The sequence below is a fragment of the Apodemus sylvaticus genome, chromosome X (genome assembly GCF_947179515.1).
Source record: "Apodemus sylvaticus chromosome X, mApoSyl1.1, whole genome shotgun sequence".
Lineage (NCBI taxonomy): Eukaryota > Metazoa > Chordata > Mammalia > Rodentia > Muridae > Apodemus > Apodemus sylvaticus.
The window spans coordinates 22,151,475-22,170,247 of NC_067495.1; the positions used below are offsets into that span (position 1 = coordinate 22,151,475).

At 36.7% G+C, this 18,773-nt stretch overlaps 1 protein-coding gene across 1 annotated transcript in view; it reads right to left on the reverse strand.

The window, feature by feature from the left end:
- Mid1 (midline 1) overlaps nt 1–18,773 on the reverse strand; it is a 187,235-nt gene that overhangs the window by 41,111 nt on the left and 127,351 nt on the right. Inside the window, exons 4-5 of the mRNA XM_052171431.1 lie at nt 8,876–8,983; nt 4,367–4,515 (exon numbers count right to left, since the gene is read on the reverse strand). Of these exons, the coding sequence (XP_052027391.1) occupies nt 4,367–4,515; nt 8,876–8,983 (257 nt within the window). The remainder of the gene's footprint in view (nt 1–4,366; nt 4,516–8,875; nt 8,984–18,773) is intronic.

Sequence of the window (18,773 nt, forward strand, 5' to 3'; positions counted from 1 at the left end):
CAGGTCCATATTCTCACATTTCATAAGAAAAGTTTGATACCAGCAAATTACCCTAAGCGTTATAGCCACTCTTTTATCTTTTGATAGCTCTTAAAGCTTTGGATTTTCACAAAGGCCCTATATCTTGGCTAGGAGTCTATCCATACAATAGAAATAGTACACAGCAACAAAAAAGGAATGGAGTATAGGCACATGCCAAAATATGCATGAACCATATTACAAAATGCTGGACAAAAAGGTTATGAGTCATATTAAATATTCAGAATAGGCATACCTTTTAAATTGTACCCTATAACCAGTTAATTTTACATTATGATAATTTCACAACAATGAAAAATGCATATGCAAAATAATCCACATATGGTTTCTCCATCTGTATCTCTGGCAAAAGTTCAGTGTTATCTAGGGAACAAAGTATATTGTTTAATCTGCAATATTCTAATCAAATTGATAATAGAAAGAAAGTCTAAGGCAATTAAAACTAGATAAATGCAATATTCAAGTGGCAAAGGGATTGTAGACAATGTAACGTCACCTCCCAACTAGCTCGCAAAGACTAATTGAAGAGCAGCATTGTTATGATTTTAATGACTAAATGTGACATTCAAAGGACTTATAATAGCTAAAGTAGCTGGGTAGCATAAGAATGGATGATATTTAAAATGTACCTTTAACAAATACTCATGAAGCTCTTGAAGTGTGTCATATAACAAAGAGCCCAAAATATTTGGATCAATGCAGTCAGCTTAAAAGATATGATTTAGTATTATTTGCACGCCTCAAAATATTTAATAATAATGATAATAATAATAATAATAATAATGAACTTCAGTGAGTTGTATTTCATATTCCCCAACTGGGAGAACTGGAGGAAGCAAACACTAAACTTATAATGGCTTTTCTCTTAGACTGTCCTGCAAACAAGATCTTGTACATATAATCTTGCCTTATTAGTTTCCTTCTTGGAAGCAGAAGCCTCTTTGTTCACACATCCAAAATAGATTGCACTCCCAAATTTATCTTGCTTCTTGGGTCAACAAAGAATAAATAAAATGCTTTTTAAAATCAAATAACATAGAAAATGTTCCCACCATCCATTTGGATAGTGGGAAACTTGAGTGGGAAGTTGGAGGAAGGATAATGCCTAGCCTGGAAGGCAAAGACTGACAGAAGAAATCTTTGGAGATTACTGCAGCTTTTAACACCTACAGGTTTTCTTTCCTTGGTGGAAGGAAAGATGCTTATCTTTGGCTACAATTTCAAACCCGAAACTGGAGTGACAGGTAAAGGGAGCTCTGCCAAATTCAACATTTTAGGGGATGTTTTCATTTCCCAAATCCTTGCTGCCCATCTTCTGCTTTTTTATCCTGCCAACATCCACAGGGTTGTTACTGATAGGCTTCTTCTTGCTTCCTTGCTTTATACTTACACCCCACAGCTCTGCTGCCATGTGTGTGTGTGTGTGCTTGTGTGTTTCATATGTAGAGGGATTATCCATTACTCCTGTGGATAAGTTTCTGCTCTGGTATCTCTAATTTGCAGAACATTTAGTTGTTATTCACACAGAGCCAGTATTCCAGAAGGTGGCCATGTCTACAGAGACCCTGTTCATGGGTCTTTTGCCAGATACCACACAGCACCATGGTTAAAACATCAAGGTACCACAGAAACAAAATGTATTGATCTTTGGTCAGCTCAAGATTTCTTAATAATTTGGTCTGGAAATGTAGTGTTATTACAACATGTTTTAACCTCTCAACATCCTACAGACAGCATTCCAAAATCCATACCTGGGATGTGACTCTTAGAACCAAGTGATATTTCTCCTGTGTTTCCAAATGGAATTCTTACTTTTTAAATTTTTTTTTAGAAAAGCCTGACTACCCTTGAACTGTCTATGCTGGTAAAGAATTAAAAATATTGCCTCAAAGTGGAGAAACTTCTAGAAAATCTGAAAATTCATTGTGTTCTGAAGGAATTTTTCTTATCATTCTCATGAAAAAGAGAACTTACTATTCAAAGTAATTTTAAAACAAACATCATGAATGGACTAGGGGGAGACATAACACTGGTCAAGGGTTTGGGGTGGAGATGGGAACAGGAGGGATCAGGTTGGGGGAGGACAGAGAGAGCAGAAAGAGAATACTGGCAGAGACAAGTGGAACAGGAAGGGGAGTGAGCATCTCTGAAACTAGCTAGAAATTTAGGGCAATGGAAACTCCCAGGAATCTATGAGTGTGACCCTAGCTAAGACTCGTAGCAATTGGGCATACGGAACCTGAATGGACTATCTCCTATAACCTGGCAAGACTTCTAATGGAGTAGGATTTGGGACACCAACCCAGACACTAAACCTTTGACCTACAAATTGTCTTGCCCACAAGATGTGCTGGGGTAAAGATGAAGCAGAAATAGAGGGACTGGCCAGTCAATAACTGTTATAGCTTGAGACACATGCCATGAGTGAGAACCCACCCCTGACACTGTTAATGATATTCTGCTATACTTGCAGATAGGACCTTAGCTTAACTGCCATCAGAGAAGCTTCATCTAGTAACTGATGAAAACAGATGCAGAGACCCCAGCCAAACATTTGGTGGAGTTTATGGAATCTTGTGGAAGTTGGTGAGGAAGGATTTTAGGAGCCCAATAGGTCAAGGGCACACAAGAAGACCTACAGAATCAATTAGTCATGGTCCCACATGGGTCCATGAACTTCCAATCATGGAGCATTCATGGGACTGATCTAGGCCTTCTGCACATACGTAACAGTTGTGTAGCTTGGTCTTTCAAAGACAGAGAAATGGACTGTTAGGTGCCAGTTGGGGGTCTCTGTCCTTCGTGTAAACCATCTTTAGATTGGATTCAGTGCGATGGAAAACAGTGGTGTTTAAGTTGATTTGTTTTAATGTGAAAATCAAGAATAATAAAGTGGACATAGTTTAGATGAGAAGTACAAAGAATTAGACACTTGAAATCTAGGAGCCACAAGGAAAGAAAACTGCCCTTCTTGCAAAAGGGAGGAGAGAGCATCTTAAAGGAAGCAGCTATTCATGACCTTCATGGGAAATAAGTAGCTACTTAGCTGCAAAACAAAGTTTTCTCAATTATAAGAAGACAATGAAGCCAGCTGACCAGTAAGAGACAGAGGTTATAAAAATACTATATATTCTTAGAGCATAGTAAAAATGGAATTGGACCCAATCAAGCACCTATGTTAGTTTCCTTTCTCTTTCCTTGAACAAATTTAAGTGTTAATAAGATGGTGAGCATGTTTCTCCTCTAAGACTATGGGTTGGTAAAGGAACACCTGTAGCTTGTTTTGTGAATGCATTTATTGGCAAACAGCCACACCCACTTGCTCCCTGTGGCTAACTTGGACCTACCCAGGCAGCAGTGAGTAAATGTGATAAATCCCTTATAGCTTGCAAAGCTGAAAATAATTTACTTTCTGAAACAGTACAGTGGTCTGTGCTCTAGGACAGAGGCCAGTATGAATGAGTTCTCTGGGGCCATTTCATGACACAGTTCTGTAAAGGTGTTGCATAAAGGGCAATTGGGAATTAGAATAAATGGAAAGCCATGGTATTTGATGTTGTCTCGAGATGTCATTGATGTGGCATGGGCTGTATACAGGCCAGTCGTCCCTTTGAAAATGCTGGATTCATTATATGGTCTATGCCCAAGGAAATGAGTAATTTCTATATTAAACAAGTCAGTGTACCAAGAGAAGTACTCACCTTCACACATCTTACTGCTGAAGTCACTATGCAAGTAACACCATTTCTAATTTTCCTCCCCAGGTATAGAAAGTATTCTAAAATAAGGCAGTGGGAGGTTGGTTATTTGACCTTTCTCTCCCACATTAATAAGCCTTAGACTTTCAGGTGATGTCAACATTCTCAGTCAAGTAAAAACAAGACTAACAGAGAACAACGCCTGTGCAGTTGTTTTCTTTAGACAAATGAACCATGCAATGGAAGGTAAGTTTCCCTTTTATGTATTTTGCCTGCACCTCTATTCTTTGTTAACAAAGATATGATGAGATCAAGCTTGAGAATCACAACAAATGCTGTTTCTGTACCAAAGCCCCCGTCCCCAGCATTCTGCCGCACACAAAATGGTTGGTTTTATTCTAGCTGGTGAACTGTTAATATGAAGACCTTGAACCGTAGGCTGTTATGGAAAGGGTTTTATCATGTCAAAGGGAAGCATTCTTAGCTTGAGCAAAACAGTAAAACCTTCTATTCTCTCTGGTACTCAACCTCGAACAGAAAACAAGTCAGTTTGAGAGCAAAGCCAACCAGTCACACCCAGATATAAGCAATCAGCAGCTTGAAAACCTCCCAGCTGTCCCTGCACCCACCTCTCAGTGATATTCTTTGCTGTCTGTAGAAAACGGGCATGGTCATTCTCCTTCAGCGAGTGTTCTGCTTGGGAGATGAGTGATGCAGACCTTTCAATACATTGTTTACAGTTTGCAATCTGCTGAGCTAGTTTGCGGAGCCTCATCACCTAAAACAAAAGAAGCATGGCAGGTGAGGTTACACATTAGGCTCACTTGGGAGATGGCTCAGGGCTGGACTCTTCAAAGGTGTGCGGTTTGTTATGTCTAAGCAGAGAGAGGTTGAAATCTCGAAGGCACAATTACAGAACTTAAATTTTCTGTCCTTGGAAAAGCATTAGGAATTTATTTTGTGTGGCAACACTGCATTGCTAATTACTTCTCTGTTGAAGGGGGAAAGGTGTTGTCCAGTGGCAAGTGACAAAGGGTCACTGAACCTCCTCCCTCTACTATCCGACATAATTACTACAGGACTGTAGAGAACCCTGGAACATTCTCCATCTCAGGTTTTCAGTGTACCCTCAAGAAAATAGAGAATTTCTGTAGTTGTAAATTTGAGGCTAAAGTAAAAAAAGAAACATTATTCTACAAAGTTCTTTGTAATCCATGTAATAAAGTTGTGACATGAAAGCATTAGGTATTCCTATTTTCATACTGTCTAAAACTTTGTATTAAATTAGCAGAGAGGGAGAATTTTCCCATTGATTAATATTTTTCTTATTGAACTGGTGAGAGAGAGCCAAACAAAGCACAGCTGGGCCATTTCCTCTCACTGGAAACGTCATTTCCAGTCACTTTGTGCTCACTTGATAAGTTAACTATTTTGATAAGCATTTCCCATTTGGGATAAAACACGTAGTTGTTTCACAACCTCCATTCTAGTTCCTGATTCTGTCTTGCTTAAAAAAAAAACAAAAAAAACCCAACAAAACAAAAACCCTCGTCCTTAATCATCCATAACCTCTCAGGCAGGCCAAGATAAGTCCAAGGTAATCCACTTAACAGTGGCTCTGGTGTTTGAAATGTGCTATAAGCTGAAGCCCTCCGGCCAGGAGCCAAGTTAAAATTAGACCAGTAATTGGAATCACCTCGTGCCTACTGGCCCCACCTGCCCGAGAGGGGACAGGTTTTGGCTGGTTTTCTGATAATTCTGGAATGGAAAATAGCCTGGGGTGAAAGGGTAGGGAGGATGCCTGGCTAATCTTTCTTACAGACAAGGCAGGCTCAAGCTCCCTCCAGAATTCCTGCTCACTTCAAGAAATTTTTGCTTTCTCCAAGTCATCACTATCATCCCAGAACAACTCTAATCTTGAAGCAAAGGAAGGAAGGAGATATCAGGTCTGTAGAACTCTAGGGAATGTCCAATTCCAAACGGCAAACAAAGGAAACTACAGCTGAATTGAGAGGTGCTGAGTCCAAGATTTCAGGGAAGGCTGAAAAGAGTCCATGAAAATAATGAGTCAGAATAAAATGTCCAAACTTGGCAGCTAAGAGTATGTGATCTCAAGCATGGTAAAAACACATCGTCCATTATAATGGTAGTTCTTGTCCCTATGAGGATAATAGTATATCTAAGTTGAACAAAATAACACCATTTTACACCAAATAGAACAGAGCTTCTGGAAATATTATATAGAGAGTTAAGGTCAAGGCAGCCATTTTGTCTAAATCAGGATGTTAGAACACATCTATTAGAAACTGCCAGAGGAAGGGAAAATTCCAGAAGGAAAAGTATATTAATAGTGTCTACAGTAAACCAAATGAATAGAATATTTAATTATATAACATAAAGAATAATTTAAATTGCATGGCCAAGTTGAAGGCATCTGATACAATTCTCACAAAAGAAAGTGAGGTCAAACCTAAACAGCATATATTGATGTAAAGAAATTGAGAGCATCCTTTGAAACTATCACAATGTTCTAGGAGAACTCCCATGTTTAACTATAGGTCAGTTTACAGTAGCATCAGAGATTCTCAAACACTCTATGCAAAAGAATCAGCTGGGGAATCTTTCAAAGGAAAACTCTAGATGCCTGGGCACATCCTCCAGTATTCTAGTTAATGAGCTATAATTGGCAGAGCAACAGTAATTTGCATTTTAACGAGCAATGAATGTTTTTAAATCTCCAGGTGATGAATCACTAGTATGGTCAGGACTAGCATTTCAAATACCAATCTAGCTTTAATCTTTGAGTCTATGGACATCTGTCATGCTCTTATGTCCCTTCTTACATTCATGGAATTCTCCAGACAGAGGCCAAAACTCAGTTGCCCAATTTCTTCTGTAGTTGCTTTCTGTCACATAATTGTCTATGAGTTTACTTCCAAAATGTTTGTTGCATTCCTGTTGGTGTGTTTCTTCTTTGAGTCCTTTTTGTCTGTGATTTCTTTATCTCTGAACTGTTTTTTTTTTTTCAAGTCTGTGTCCTCTTCTGCAAAACTAATCTCACTGGAAATAAGATAATGCTGCAGATTTTGTTGACTGTAGTTTTAGAAATTAAATGTTTCTTTGTTTGCTTTGGAACTGAGCTTAGCACTTCAGTTTTAAAGAAAAGAATCTGAAGATAGCTTCTTGCTCTCCTTGATCTACTCTAATGGTTTTACAGTTCCTTTTACCTCACCAGGCCCTTGGGCCTAGCACTCTGGAATCCAGTCTCACTTTGGAATCCTGTCTTATCTCTGTGTCTCTGAGGCACCTGTCTTGTGTGATAATAGAATGAGTGGAGCACAGGCCCTCTTAACAACTGACTTGTTCCAGAATCTCAGAACTGAAGTTTGTCAAAAGCTGTGATCCCAGGCAGACATTGGCAATACTCTTTTCCTGTCTCTTGTAATGAAAGAGAAGCCTTCTTCAGTCTGTGGTGCTAAGGCATAATACGCCTGGTTTCTGCCCTCCATCTGGTCCAAAGCAATTCTAGATCCTTCCTACAACGCATCAAGAGTGGATTTTAGGCAAAGGCATTGGATCTGCAGGTATGATTGCATCTCTTCAACTAAGCCTGTGCTACAAGCCACAGTTGTGGCATTGTGCTTTCCTCCCACCTCTGCTTCAGAGAAATGCTTTTCTTATTTCACTATGCACCATTGTATTCTATTTCTATTAATGATGTATGCAGTGAGTGCTAAAAAAAATGAACTCTACATATAATCATGGTCCAAACTGGGATAGTTTCTACTACTATCCTCTAGCTAATAAAGGGAACTCCCATGCCACGAAATTTAAGCTGCAGCTAAGTAGGTATGTTTGCTGTGGACATATGTCAAAGTGTCATCGCAAACTGAAGACAGGCTCTTAATGAGGTCCATGTCTGGACCTTGTGAATCTTTAAATATGCTACCTTCAATATTAAAGGAACTTTGTAGAAGTCTAAGTTAAGGATATTGAGGGGTTGAGGTGGTCCAGGATTATGTGGTTAATTTCTTTCTACATAATCCCTAAAGTCTTTATAAGAGAGAGACAGGAAGGTTCAAGTTAGTGAAGTAGATAGGAGGATGGAAACAGAAGGCAAAGTACTAATGACTTACTGGTGAGCCAAGGACCATGGATGGCCTCCACAAGCTTGAAAAGGCAAGAATAGCTTACCAACATTGCCTTTAACCTATGAAGCCTTTAATAAAGTGAGACTGCTTTCAGGCACCTGAATTACAGAATAGTAAGATAATCAATCAGAAGGTTCTATGCTACCAAGTTTTTGGTAATTTGTAATAGCACAATAGAAACTATTATAAGAAGAGTACACAGCCAATTAAATAGGAAAAGGGAAGTGTTTTTTTTTTAAATTTTGCAATACATTGGCCAGATTAACAAATATACCAAATGTAAACTAATGTATACTTCCAAATTAATAGACCATTAAATTTAAAAATTTATCCCCACAAAAGTAAATGTTTGAGGTGATATGTTACTTAACTTTATTTAATTATTATACATTTTATTCATAAACTATAGAATCATATTGTATCCATCAATATATACAAGTATAACTTGTCAACTTAACATTAAAAAAGAAATTTTCTAAAGAAATTTATATGGGTGTATAGAGTATTGATGCCTGCATGCAACCATGTGACAATAGCAAATTATCTTCCTTGTACATACTAACAATTAACAATTGCAGGAAAGCAGGAATTTGAGAAACAAGAAGATGGCAGGAATAGGAGATGAGTCCACATGATAAATGAGGATACACTAGGCAGAAATATAGTCTGAATAGATTCTAGATGGACACTTACTGCCAGGGGCACTTATTAAACATGGTGCCATGATATTTGGAGATTTTATTCAGAAATATGGGCCATATAATTCTCTTTTCATTCTTCACTACTTTTTTTTTTTCTTCACTACTTTTTGTTAGGCATTCTACTACAGCAACACAAAAGGGACCAAGGCAGATAGTTGAGAAGGGATTATGGCAAATACAGAGAGGGATTTTTTTTTTTTTTTATTTTCAAAGCAGCAGATATTGGAGAGAAAGTGTATATTCTCCAGGTGAGAAATATAAAACTCTTCTGTCAAGGAAATCATACCTTGCCTTCTTTAATCTTTGTTCCAATAATTTGTCTTCTTTGCTGAATAATTTCAATAAGAAGATCACATTCTTCTGTCAGTTTGGCTTCTTGACGGGATGCATTGACCTACAGAATGAATAAAATGGCATTCATTTGGCTTTTCAATTAATTGATATTGCCAATATAGACTAATACACTTCTAGTGATCTCTAAGCATACATCTTAAATTTCATTCTTCTTCCTATGATTTGTAAGGATGGCAAATAGAGGTCTTCCATGCTTGTCTGACTTATATCCTTAGAAAATACAATCCTGTTATAACACTCTTTTTGCTAAGCTAGCCTCAGCCTTAGAACATTTCCTAACATGATATATACATTGCCATTATCAAGTGGTTGGGAGCTGACATGTGAAATGAAATGCATTTGTAATTCCTGTCCTGATAAACTTCAAAAATAAATTTAAAAACCATCTAATCTTCTTAGTTTATTCAGAAGAAATTATTAATAGACATTAGGAAAATTTTCCAGAAACAATATAACAGCTTACATTATATAGTCATTGAACAGGTTTTAAACTTTGAACTTTGGGTTTACTCGCTGTAAGACATCAAATCATAAAATGATTATTAATCTTCTGACCTAATTTTAAACTTATTTCTAATATATTTAGAAAGATAGGTTGTACAAATTAACATACAGCATCCTCACATAAAGGTGAATCAATGCAGAAAGGCCTGTGTTTGAAAATTTGAGATGCATTGTATGGGATGGAGAATTACTATTAGCTCATTCTTGGCAACTGAACTTGGGAAATAGCATGTACATGGTATTTCCTCCACCTCGTGACCACACTGAAATGCTTATTCACAGACAGAAACCCAGAAATCCCAGCTATGGAAGATGGAGATAACATCTACACATTTTATTATTTTAGTACAGCTATAGAAGGGGCTGTAAAGCTTCACAGGATGATAGAGGCACTAATGATTCTAGCATATCTCACAGAAGACAAGGCCCAGCTGAATCCTTCAGGAACGAGCTATGATAATTTCATTCTTTATAAATGAGATAAACTGGAAGTAGTACTGTGAGGTCAGGATAAACACCCAGTCATTACAGCTCACCGAAACTATGTCCCCCTTCAAGAGGCTCAAGATTCCTTGAATTTTATTCTTGATCATTAACAGATGCCACAAAAAGACAACTCATTTTATTGAGAAGACAATGGTCAGCAGCCATTTATAACAAATCATTGGACATTGTGTTCTGTGTTAAAATATCATAGAGGTATTAACTGAATATTTGTCTAATTAATAAAAACAAAAACAAAAACAAAACATTGATTGACAGCTACAGAAATTAGAAGTCAGGCTGATAATTCAGGGAAGGTAATGAGTGGGTTCAATTTCTCTTACCACTAATTTATGTTATCATTTCTTGTTTCCCCTAGAGACTAAGTAAATTTAGTTTTCCATTGAAATATTTACTTAAAACTTACTTTCAACCAATGTCTTATCTTTCTTTTTCATTTCAACATAATTTAGTAACTGATTACAAATAAGCTGTGAAAAGAAAGGAGCAATGTTGATGATATGAACATATTATTATGAAGGAAGTGAGATGTATGGAATGTTAGCAGTGGTTATAATTCTTTTCTTAACAAAAGTTTAATGAGGTTACATGACCTTCTCCTGCAAGTGTCCTTGCAGGATGGAGAGTTAAAAGGAACAGTGCTCAGTTGGTTAGTCATAATATTCCATCGTGGTCACTTTCAGTATGTGACCTTCATCTTTAACTGGGTTGTTTGTCCAGATAGATAACTACTATTTTCCAGAATCCTAAGTCAGAAGCTCTATTACTCATGTATCCTCTTAATTGATCCATTCCTATTTCAAAACACATCAAAATTTGAGTTATTGTAAATTAGAAAAAGTGTTTCATAGTGGTCATAGTAGCATGAAATTCAGTTGTACAGATTTAATTTTTATGATAGATTGGTTAGCTTTATAAAATAAAAAAAAAGTGGACTGAGCTCTAGGTTGAGGACCCAAACATATTCTGAGAAACCTGACACAACAATCACCATCAAATCAAAGTAATATTTCCAGAAATTTGGAAACGTGGATGTCAATTTTAGGCCACTGTTTTTTTTTTTTCAAAGATTGCAAGCTGAGCTTTTCTTAGAATCCAGGAAAGTTGAATGTTTTTTCTACTGTTGTTAAGTTCCAAATTTCTGTTCGCTGAGGCATTCTTATATTCCGACAGATAGAATAAAAAAAGTCAGACAATATCCTACAGTTCTGAAATTATTTCACTACAATGAAGCTTCCATAGTTTGATTATGTAATATTACCTAAGAAAGGAGTTAGTGATCTGATTGAATTTCATTTCTTTTGACTGCAGAGGTGACAGGCATCATCAGGTGTTTCTACTTCACATTTGGTTTGGAAAGGTGAATGTCTTGAGTGTTATTTTAGCTTTCATTCCTGATGCATAGCTTTTGATAAAGAAATCATTATGGCTAATGGAAGTATTGTATGTGGAGCCTTCTGAACATGCAAAAAACATTCCCTAAGACTTCTTTCCTCAATATATACTTCCACTTTTGAGTCATCAATCTCTTTGTCACCAATCTAAAGTCAAGTGTGGAACAGGGATAAATGGGACATGTATTTGGACCACATTGAAATGTGTAATCAGATCTTAATGCCTTTGAGTTGTCTGAAAAAATTGCTATAGATCAACTCCTCAGGAAAAATATGTATATAGTTTAAAACCAGGTCTGTTCCATGTCAGCCTCTTCACTGTAACTAGTGTCAAGTATGCTGACAAGGAAGCATTCTGAAATCTAGAAACACAGCTGGTTTTGCCTTATCTGTCTTTGAACCTCACCCATGTGCTTAGCATATACCTTCTCTATATCTGGCTAGATTCACAGCATCGTTTTTCCTCAGAAAGTCATCATCTCTTCCTTATGGTTATGGTCCTGTCTATGTTTACAACACAACTGCCACTCCTCCTTTGAAAGAACCACATTCAAATATTTATCATTTATCCATCCATTCAAAATTGATTCTTGGGCTTCTCCATGATATTAGGTAGCATTCCAATTGCTGCATATATGGTGGGTTATAAGAAGTACAAAGTCATGGTTATTTCAAAGTTTCCTTATAAGTATATAAAGCAGGCTAAATACATCAAAAAATAAATAAAATTTTAAGACTGAGACATGCATAGGCAAGAAGTTAGAGAGAGTAATGTGATTAAACATGCCTGAGAAGAGACTTCATTTTATTGCATAGATGAGAATCCTTTGACAAGTCAAGAGTAATAAAATGGACCTAGCTAAAAGATGCAGACAAGGTGTATAGAGGTTCTTCAGACTCTGCACCCTAGTGGCTAACATCCTGACACATTGCATCATTATATCTCCCAAATAGTGGCCAATTGAAAAGGTGTTCTACACTATTATACAAAACTGAGGTGAGATATGCTGCTAATACTCTGCTTCTTTTGTGTAGAAGTAACGACAGGATGGAGACAATGTGGAAGGCTCTGGCATGGGGCTGGAGGCACATGATTCGAGCACTGAGTGGTGGGGTGTTTTCACAGCAGCCACTTCAGAACTGCCTTTGATCTCTTAAAAAATAAGGAAAATGGGATCTACATGATGAGTAGTTTTAGGATTTGATTAAGATTGTATTCTTGTATATTCATGTTCATGTTTGTGTGTGTGTGTGTATGTGTGTGTGTGTGTATGTGTGTGTGACAATGATGGCATTGAGAAACTGAACGCTCATGGTGGTTTGATAGAACACAATTAAAGTAAATGTAAGCATAGGCTCTACCTATTCAGTGAGTTTGCAGTTGTCCTAAGTATTTTGGTAGTAGGCAGGGTAGACTAGGAAGGGGAATTAAATAATCAAGGTGCAGCAGAAGTGTCTTGCACATAAAGACTTGCTGACCAATTTTTCCCATTCATAGGGTCATCTTGCTGCTTCTAAGACCATCACTTACAGTCTCCTTGAAGTAAAACTAAAGTAAGTGCAATAGGCAAACCTAATGTCTAATGTGATTTAATCACATGACTGAATTCTACCTGAGATCAAGTTGAGTACTGAGTGTTTCTCTTCTTCATTAATGTACACCTCACATTGATAATTGGCTAGACTTTCATATCAAATGTCAACATGAAGATTTCCTTCTTTAATAGCAATATACATAATTTTGTACATTAGTCAATGATAACATAAATGGGTTAACTAGTTTTTCCAGAGCAGCCCATTAGTAGTGCCCAGTAAAAAGTCCTCCTGCTAAGTTTTATGATCTAATAGTGTTATAAGATTTCACAGAAAGGGTGGGATAAAGTTGACATTTTTTTCCTTGTCAAATGTATAAACATTAAAGGGATTTAATTACAGAGACATACTGAAAGTCAGGCTATACGTCTGTGAAATGTTCTTTAGCAGTCTGTAAATGGTTTCTATTATTTCTTAAAACTTGCTCTTTTGACTTGTATTTAACTGCTAAATAAGATGTATAGTACAGAGTATAAACATCATTAATTTTCACACAAGTGTGGACTTAAAATCTTTAGAAATATTTCCTAAAACTCTTACAAAGGAACATCAGAGGGGAGAAACCCTGGTCACTTCTCATAGGTAAAACTGAACTAATGTGTATTTTATTATTTATTTTTCTTTTAGGTAAAGATCTTTTAATTTTTAAAACAGAGTGTTAATGTCTGTCTGTTGGACAATGCGATGGATCTTTTGAATCTGGTTTATTTAACTCAAATGATCTCCAGGTCCATCCATTTTCCTGCAAATGTTAAGGCTCCATTCTTTTTATGGCAGAATAAAATTCTATTATGCATATATACCATATTTTTAAAATCCATTCATCTGTTAATGGAACTTTAGGCTGATTCTATATCTTGTCTGTTGTAAATAGTATAGCAATAAATATGGCTAAGCAAGTATCTCTATGTTAGGATATAGAGTCCTTTGGGTACATGACCAGGAGTTGTATAACTAGTTGAATTTGTGTGTGTGTGTGTGTGTGTGTGTGTGTATTGCATTCCTACCAGCAGTGTAAAATATTCCTTTCCCTCCTGCATTCACAGCAGCATCTGTTGTTGTGTCTAACCGGACTTTAGAAACATTCTCATTTGACAATGCCTGGTTGAAATGAGTTAGCCACCTACAGGTTTTCAAAGCAGAACCTCCCAATTTCTCCTGCCAAAAGGATATACTCATTTGATAGATGGCTTCCTGTTTGTACACAGAAGGAACACTGAAGTAAGCCTGGGACAGGATAAAGCCAATGTGTCAGAGACAGGAAATTTTAATTCTGAGTGTTCAGGGAGAAAGGAGCATTGCTCAATGCACTAGGAATTTTACAAAAATGGTTAACCCCCCTGAGATTGCACAGCCTAGGGACCATGCTGGCCCACAATTAGTGCAATTTTGAAACTGCACCAGTGCACCACTAAACAATTACACTTTTCTTTTAAGACTGTTAACCTTTCCATCTGGGAGTTTTAAACACAGTTATCTACCCTGTGTATTTGTCTAAAATCAGTCCTTACAGCAAAATCAAAAGCTTTGTCATTCCATACTTATTTAAATTAAAGTAACCCAGAGAAAGGTTGCAACATTCATATGTGAGGTTCTGTAGATATTGTTATTTGGATTCCAGAGCATTTGTCTCTGCATATTTGTAACTTTGAATCTGCATCTGATTATAAAGTGGATAGTAGTATTTAAAAGCATGGTCCAGCTATCCCATTTAACCCCCAAAAGAAACATACTAAAGGAGTTAATTCCTAAGTGGATAAACTGATATTTCGCCAGTAAGATGAGGGCATGAGGGGAAAACTGCATGTATTTCGGCTCTGTGCCCCACTGTGCTCTGCTGACCAGGTGCAAAGAGAAATATGAGGATCTGAGGGTGCTTTAGTTTTTATTGCCAAAGGCAGCTGTGATGAACATTCCAGACCCTGGGGCAGAAGTTAGACAGAGCTGCCAGAAGGAACAATGAAAGGGATTCTAATAGTTCAGTTTGTATATAAAACTGAGCCAAGGAGAACTGAGTAAGCACAGACGGTATTACTGTAATACATCTAATATGTTTACATATACTCTTTACTCTGAAACTCTCTCACTACTTGTGGATCTAGCTCAAGTAGTCAAGAGAGGATGCCCCAGGGCCCAGGGTCTCTGTCTTTGAAGGAAAAAACAGAAGACACAACACAGAGCAATAGATTTAATGTTTAATATGTTAATTTACTTGTTAAGTTTTGGTAATGCTGGAGATGAAATCCAGAGCCTTGCATGTGCCAAGCAAGTCTTCTATCACCAAGATATAGTCCAGAGATTAATATTTACTATTTTTTATTAGAACTTTTTTTTCAGTTTCAACAGTGGCTTTTCATTAAAACATGGAATGCCTTCTTAAAGTGATTTTTTGTGAGAAGTAACAGTAATGATATTATAAGTAAAAGCTATCAGAGTATCATTGTGGAAAATCTGCTGGCTCACAACAGATTGACTGTACTTATGAAGTGAGTATTCAGAAAGGGTTTGTTATATATTTACTATGGATTTAAAAAATGATTTTCAGCATTGTCATAGTAAAACTTTTCTTGGGATTTCCAAGATTATGAAGCTCAATTGTTAGATAAACAAGACCATAAGATGCCATTAAATGGTAACACACTTCAGTAAGTAGAACAATAAAATTCCTATAAATGAAATACAAATGTAACAAGGCAATAAAACTGCCCAGCAAAAATGCCACTGCCAATGCCTAAAACTTTGAAACTTTACACAAGGGAGTTTTACTCCCAAGAGTAGTAGAACAGAACATGTCGATTCAAAAGGTTCATGCTGTTGCTTATTTCCCAGTTAAAACCAAATCTTCAAATAAGGGAAAATATTTTAGAAAGACCAAAGGATTAAGAAGAGAGAGTTCAGAGCTCAGGACCCTGAGATGTTTTCTTAGGATAGAAATGTCTAGTCTTTGTGCACAACTAGCTGTACTTTCATTATTTTCTACATCAATTATTCATTTTGTCAGGTTTCCTGTCTCCATATTGAAAACATGAATTCTACCTCTCATAGCAACTGCAATACTATTGAGCATCCAACAAGATACAGGACCATCCTCACAATAGTTCCTCAGGTGCACTGACAAGAACTAGTGAGTTACTACATGAAAAATCATAGGGGTTTGCTTCATACATAGAAATTTTATATCCACATCCACTCTCAGCATTGGTCATAAGCTTGGATTATCTGCAATGCCCATAGAGAATGAAAATAATGGGTACTAGGATCAATCCCCCTATTCTGTCTACCTAAAAACATTGTAGCATTAATCAATCCATCTGCATCTTTAGCTGTGTTAGCATGGTGACTAACACTAGAATTTTTGGAGGTGCTTTTTAAATCCCAAGTGCATCACATAAAGGTTGCTTTTTATGAAAGTGGGTTCGGAGAAAGAATGGGCTGAGAAGATTTTTCCATGGTATAGCACAGGAGTTGGGAAACATTGCTTGTGAAGCTGCACAAAGTAAATATTTTAACTTTATGGGCTATATGGACTCTGTTGTACATATTCAACTCTTGTTATTCTCTTGAAAGAAGCCATAGACACTGTGTAACCACATGGGTGTGGCTGTGTGCCACAAAGAACTTTATTTACCAGAAGGAGACAACAAGTAAGATTTGATCCTAGGGTCATAGTTTGCCATCCTTCAGCATTGTGAACAGATCATGAGCTTGAGAGTGAAAAGTATGAAAAATGCATAGAATTTCTCAAAGGCTATTTCCTTATTTGCTTAGTTTCAGTGATAATGTCTGGGGAAAATCTGCAAGAGAGCAGGTACTCCATAAATCCTAGTTGTTTTCCTTCTAGTCATGAAGAGTTTGCAATTAGTAAATTAATTAATTAGTTGGATTCCAATTTGAAGCTGACAATACTTCATTGCTATCTGGATTTGACATCCTCCACTATGTCCTGCAATTTTCTGTCATATTTATAACAAACATTGAACCTACTATGCTCTATTTCCTAGGGTACACTGAGCTGACTTTAGCCTTCAGCCTCACAAACTTGGCACTAATGGTTCGAGCATTTTTGTTTGTTGAGTGGCAACTTTGTGGAAAGCAGTTCCAAAATGAAGCAACAGAATGGAAGGTGTTGCTCATAATTCATTTGAAAACAATAATCTCCTTCCTTCCTTTAGCTTATTAATTACACTCTTTATAAAACAAATGCTCTACACCCTTCCGTTTGGGCTGGGCACACAGCATAAAAAAAATTTAAAAAAACTGACTGCTAAACTGACATGCACAATTATGTCTATCAAATCCTTTTCATAAAATTCCTGAAAAGTAGTAACATTCTGTTAAGTACTCTTCAACAAATGTATTTAGTAAAATTCAGCTTTCTGAAGGTGAAAATAGCTTACAGATGCTTGTTGAGTCAAAGGAAAGATAGACTCAACACAATTTGGAGAAAGGAAGCTATTTGGAATGGAAAGAGGAAACTTCTAGTCTGCAGTTCACATTCTTTACTTTCACTTGCACTTGTCACTTTGGTAAGTGGCATTCTTTCCTGTTTGTACCATGACTCCTCTATGGTAATGTGATGGAGAAATACTGAGTTGGATTTCTATTCAGGTTTGTGTTGTTTAAGTGTAACTGTTATCTGCTCCTATGTGAAGTTTAGAATGAGAACCAGGTCATGCTCTTCCAGTGAGAGAAACATACTTGATTACATTACTTATAAAACTTGAACTTGGAATGAAGTTCAATGAAGTTGTTGAAATGGTGGAAGTGGATGAAGATAAGCATAGTTCTATCTTTATGAAAGACCCACATGTGATAGCTATATAACATCTTGTTTGATTGTTGTCATCCAGAATCTGGGCAGAAGGGCAGATTGATTACTAAATATTAAAGCTGTCCAAGGTTTAGTATCTGTATTTATGCAAATATAACCAATTAGATAATGGGTTGTAGAAACTGGACATGTAAACTATGACCACAATCAGGAAAGGGCTCATGCTATTATTCTATCTTATATTCTGTCTATGACATTGATGGTCCTGAAAAATGGTAGGAGAGTAGAATGGAAGAATGGATGCTGGGTAAAAAATATCAGTAGACAAGGAAAGGAACAAAGACAACAAAAGTGTGTCTACCCAACCACACTCCAACACAATAAAGACAACAGGTAACTCTAAGAAATAATACAGCCAAAAGGAAGGAAACACAGGATTTATCTAACATGTTTCATCAAGAGTGAGTCTATTGTTTTTAAAAGTGCATGAGAGATTCACTCCCTTCTGGAATTCTCTAGGAGAGACCGAGAAAACCCCACACTAATGGGAGTATATTCATTAAGTCACACATAGACAAGGCATTGACAAGTATAGTCACCATACACACTGAAGACTAGATCTGGAGGAGAAATTTCTTACAATAGTTTCAGATGATCAGATTTAGAGATTAGAGGGAGTCATGTAACATTCATCCCATTTAGGTCTGAAGATTCAGTACCTTAGGACTAAATATGACACTAAACACCTATCATTCTGACAGTGTTTTCTATATTGACCATGGGGATTCTGTTTTTCAGGGCCACATTCCACATGTATTTGTTTCACATATCCTATTTTTTTCTATATTTGGACAATAGCAGGTAAATATTTGTGGGAAAGAAAACATACAATGTAGAAAATAAGACTAAAACAGTGTGTGTGTGTGTGTGTGTGTAAAAACATGTATACATGTGTGGGTATGTGCATATATGTGCATGTATGTGCATGTATATTTTCTTATCTAGAGACACCTTGCTTCTATCATTTCAAATAACTGTGAAGTTATTACTGACTTTCTAGAATA